The sequence below is a fragment of the Oncorhynchus keta genome, unplaced genomic scaffold (assembly GCF_023373465.1).
Source record: "Oncorhynchus keta strain PuntledgeMale-10-30-2019 unplaced genomic scaffold, Oket_V2 Un_contig_4586_pilon_pilon, whole genome shotgun sequence".
NCBI lineage: Eukaryota > Metazoa > Chordata > Actinopteri > Salmoniformes > Salmonidae > Oncorhynchus > Oncorhynchus keta.
The window spans coordinates 147,717-152,599 of record NW_026287860.1 but is presented as its reverse complement, the minus strand read 5'-3'; the positions used below and the strand labels follow the sequence as shown (position 1 = coordinate 152,599).

At 51.6% G+C, this 4,883-nt stretch overlaps 1 protein-coding gene across 1 annotated transcript; it reads right to left on the bottom strand.

Annotated features, from left to right (window-relative positions):
* Nucleotides 1–1,304: 1,304 nt before the first annotated feature.
* Nucleotides 1,305–4,343, bottom strand: LOC127924835 (uncharacterized). The gene is made up of 2 exons (XM_052509446.1): nucleotides 3,346–4,343; nucleotides 1,305–2,322 (listed from the first exon to the last, which is right to left on the bottom strand). The coding sequence occupies exons 1-2, from the start codon at nucleotides 3,789–3,791 to the stop codon at nucleotides 1,707–1,709; spliced, it is 1,062 nt and encodes a 353-aa protein (XP_052365406.1). The 5' UTR covers nucleotides 3,792–4,343; the 3' UTR covers nucleotides 1,305–1,706.
* Between the last annotated feature and the right edge of the window lie 540 nt (nucleotides 4,344–4,883).

Here is a 4,883-nt window from a genome sequence, read left to right as displayed (position 1 = left end):
GTCTGTCCATACTCCTGTTAGTAGACTAGATGATGTCAGAGGATGTCAGATGATGTCAGTCCATACTCCTGTTAGTAGACTAGATGATGTCAGAGGATGTCAGATGATGTCAGTCCATACTCCTGTTAGTAGACGAGATGATGTCATAGGATGTCAGATGATGTCTGTCCATACTCCTGTTCGTAGACTAGATAATGTCAGAGGATGTCTGTCCATAATCCTGTTAGTAGACTAGATAATGTCAGAGGATGTCAGATGATGTCAGTCCATACTCCTGTTAGTAGACTAGATGATGTCAGAAGATGTCAGATGATGTCTGTCCATACTCCTGTTCGTAGACTAGATAATGTCAGAGGATGTCTGTCCATACTCCTGTTAGTAGACTAGATGATGTCAGAGGATGTCTGTCCATAATCCTGTTAGTAGACTAGATGATGTCAGATGATGTCAGAGGATGTCTGTCCATGCTCCTGTTAGTAGACTAGATGATGTCAGAGGATGTCTGTCCATACTCCTGTTAGTAGACTAGATGATGTCAGAGGATGTCTGTCCATACTCCTGTTAGTAGACTAGATGATGTCAGATGATGTCAGTCCATACTCCTGTTAGTAGACTAGAGGATGTCAGATGATGTCAGTCCATACTCCTGTTAGTAGACTAGATGATGTCAGAGGATGTCTGTCCATAATCCTGTTAGTAGACTAGATGATGTCAGATGATGTCAGAGGATGTCTGTCCATGCTCCTGTTAGTAGACTAGATGATGTCAGAGGATGTCTGTCCATACTCCTGTTAGTAGACTAGATGATGTCAGAGGATGTCTGTCCATACTCCTGTTAGTAGACTAGATGATGTCAGAGGATGTCTGTCCATAATCCTGTTAGTAGACTAGATGATGTCAGAGGATGTCTGTCCATAATCCTGTTAGTAGACTAGATGATGTCAGAGGATGTCTGTCCATATTCCTGTTAGTAGACTAGATGATGTCAGAGGATGTCTGTCCATAATCCTGTTAGTAGACTAGATGATGTCAGAGGATGTCTGCCCATAATCCTGTTAGTAGACTAGATGATGTCAGAGGATGTCAGTCCATACTCCTGTAGACTAGATGATGTCAGAGGATGTCAGATGATGTCTGTTCATCTATGGATATCTCATTACCAACAGTGAAACCTGAGTGATCTTCTATAGTGAAACTACCAGAGTGTTTAATGTTTCTAGCGCTAAAGCTCAGCTGGACTCTGGTCTCTGTATTTCTAACACCAAATATCGTTAAAACGGAATTAAAAACACTGAAAGATATCGTCTCGTTTGAACCATTTATTATGAAATTCCTAAAGATAGATGTAAACAGTCGCATTTTCATAAAACAGGGTTATAGAGTACTGTAGACACCTTGGGACTGATTTCAGATCAGAATTATTATGACATTACATACAACAAGCAAAAAAATAAATAAAAATAAAAGACGAGGAAAACAACAAAGAAACAAAAAAAACAGGTCCATTTATTTTGTTTTTGCATAAAACATCACATTAAAGATTACCAGGAGTTCCATTTCCATAAAAACATATCTTATTTACAGTATAAATGACATTGATGTGGTTATACAGTGGGCTGCAGTGCTGTGAGATCGGGGCCCAGGGAAAGAGCGGTCAACAAGAGTCACAGATCATAGTGGTGGGGCTGGGATTGACTGGGGACTGGCTAGGACTGACTGGGGACTGGCTGGGACTGACTGGGGACTGGCTGGGATTGGCTGGGACTGGCTGGGATTGACTGGGACTGACTGGGACTGGCCGGGACTGGCCGGGACTGGCTGGGACTGACTGGGACCGACTGGGAACTGACTGGGACTGGCCTGGACTGGCTGGGACTGACTGGGACTGACTGGGACTGACTGGGACTGGCCTGGACTGGCTGGGACTGACTGGGACTGACTGGGACTGACTGGGACTGGCCGGGACTGATTGGGGACTGACTGGGACTGACTGGGACTGGCCTGGACTGGCTGGGACTGACTGGGACTGACTGGGACTGACTGGGACTGGCCGGGACTGATTGGGGACTGACTGGGACTGGGGACTGACTGGGACTGGCCTGGGACTGGCTGGGACTGACTGGGACTGACTGGGACTGGCCTGGACTGGCTGGGACTGACTGGGACTGACTGGGACTGACTGGGACTGGCCGGGACTGATTGGGGACTGACTGGGACTGACTGGGACTGACTGGGACTGGCCTGGACTGGCTGGGACTGACTGGGACTGGCTGGGACTGACTGGGACTGGCCGGGACTGATTGGGGACTGACTGGGACTGACCTGGACTGGCTGGGACTGACTGGGACTGACTGGGACTGGGACTGACTGGGACTGACCGCGGCAGGCCCTGGCTGGCATGGATTGGCTGGGACTGACTGGGACTGGCTGGGACTGGCCGAGACTGACTGGGACTGACTGGGACTGACTGGGGACTGGCTGGGATTGACTGGGACTGCCCTGGACTGGGGGACTGACTGGGACTGACTGGGGAGGCCGGCTGGGGATTGGCTGGGACTGACTGGGACTGGCTGGGACTGGGAGACTGACTGGGACTGACTGGGACTGACTGGGGACTGGCTGGGATTGACTGGGACTGGCTGGGACTGACTGGGACTGACTGGGGACTGGCTGGGACTGGCTGGGACTTGACTGGGACTGACTGGGACTGACTGGGACTGACTGGGGACTGGCTGGGATTGACTGGGACTGGCTGGGACTGACTGGGACTGACTGGGGACTGGCTGGGACTGGCTGGGACTGACTGGGACTGACTGGGGACTGGCTGGAATTGACTGGGACTGACTGGGACTGATCTGGGGACTGGCTGGGATTGACTGGGGACTGACTGGGACTGACTGGGGACTGGCTGGGATTGACTGGGGACTGACTGGGACTGACTGGGGACTGGCTGGGACTGACTGGGGACTGGCTGGGATTGACTGGGGACTGGCTGGGACTGACAATGATGTAGTTATACAGTGGGCTGCAGTTCTGGAGATCTGGGCCCAGGGAAAGAGCCGTCAATAAGAGTCACATATCATAGTGGTGGGGCTGGGACTGACTGGGACTGGCTGGGACTGACTGGGACTGACTGGGACTGACTGGGACTGGCTGGGACTGACTGGGACTGGCTGGGACTGACTGGGACTGACTGGGGACTGGCTGGGACTGACTGGGACTGACTGGGACTGACTGGGACTGACTGGGACTGGCTGGGACTGGCTGGGACTGACTGGGACTGACTGGGACTGACTGGGACTGACTGGGACTGGCCGGGACTGACTGGGACTGACTGGGACTGACTGGGACTGACTGGGACTGGCCGGGACTGGCCGGGACTGGCTGGGACTGACTGGGACTGGCCTGGGACTGGCCGGGACTGACTGGGACTGACTGGGACTGGCCGGGACTGGCCTGGATTGCCTGGGACTGACTGGGACTGACTGGGACTGGCCGGGACTGACAGGGACTGACTGGGACTGGCCGGGACTGGCCTTGATTGGCTGGGACTGACTGGGACTGGCCGCGGCAGGCCGGGGCTGGCATGGATTGGCTGGGACTTCCCGGGGCTGAACAGGATTGGCTGGGCCTGGCTGGGACTGGCCGGGGCTGGACTGGCTGGGACTGGTTGGGACTGACTGGGACTGGCCTGGATTGGCCCGGGGCTGGCCGGGAGTGGCCGGGTTTGTAAGGGGCTGGCCGGGAGTGGCCGGTGCAGGCCGGGACTGGCTGGATGGTGATGATGGCATTCTGTGTTTGTTATTATCACACTATGCAGGCTTCCCAAATTGTACCCTTTTCCCTACTAGTGCACTAGTTTGGACCAGTGCCCATTTCCTACATACTGCCCTATAGGTCCTGGTCAAAAGTAGTGCACTATATGTAGAATAGGGTACCAAAGTGTAGGGTACAAAGTAGTGCACTATACATACAATAGGGTAACAAAGTAGGGCTCTACATATAGAATTGCGTCCCAAAGTAGTGCACTATATATAGAATAGGGTGTCAAAGTAGTGCACTATATATAGAATAGGGTACCAAGGTAGGGCTCTACATATAGAATTGGATACCAAAGTAGTGCACTATATATAGAATAGGGTGTCAAAGTAGTGCACTATATATATAGAATAGGGTACCAAAGTAGTGCACTATATATAGAATAGGGTGTCAAAGTAGTGCTCTATATATATAGAATAGGGTGCCAAAGTAGTGCACTATATATAGAATAGGATGTCAATTATGACAGAACAATGACATTCCGTCTTTTGACATGACGACCCCTGACCTCGTGCACTGACATTGCTTGGTCCCCCCCCCCCCCTGAAGCCTACCCCTCTAACAGCTGATTAATACAAGGTGAAAGGGAGCGGGGCTCTGTTTGATCAGTAGATGGGTAAACCCCATCAGTAGATGGGTAGAACAGCAGTAGAACAGCAACACGCTGCTGATCAAAATCTGTTCAACATTTCACAACAATGGACTGAACCCAATTAGAACACTCATAAGAGATGAGAAGGGGAGAGAGATGCACCCTATTCCCTACATAGTGCACTATACCACAGCCTTATGATGCCCTGGTTAAAATAGAGCACGACAACAAGAAATAGGGTGGAATTTGGAACGCCTAAGGGGAGTGGGGGAGAAGAGGAATGGAGGAAGAGTGGGGGAGAGGAGGGAAGGATGGTTTGAGGTGAGAAGAGGAAGAGGAGGAATGGAGGAGGAAGGGGTGAGGGTGTGGAGGGAAGGAAGGATGGTTTGAGGTGAGATGAGGAAGAGGAGGAATGGAGGAGGAGGAGTGGGGGAGAGGAGGGAAGGATGGTTTGAGATGAGACGAGGAAGAG

Bases quoted from the DNA above. Each gene is read 5' to 3' on its own strand.
- LOC127924835 (XM_052509446.1), bottom strand. From the start codon at position 3,791: ATGCCATCATCACCATCCAGCCAGTCCCGGCCTGCACCGGCCACTCCC. The intron at 2,323-3,345 runs GTCAGTCCCAGT...CAGCCAGTCCAG, and splicing joins GCCAGTCCCAGTCAGTCCCA to GTCAGTCCCAGTCAGTCCCC.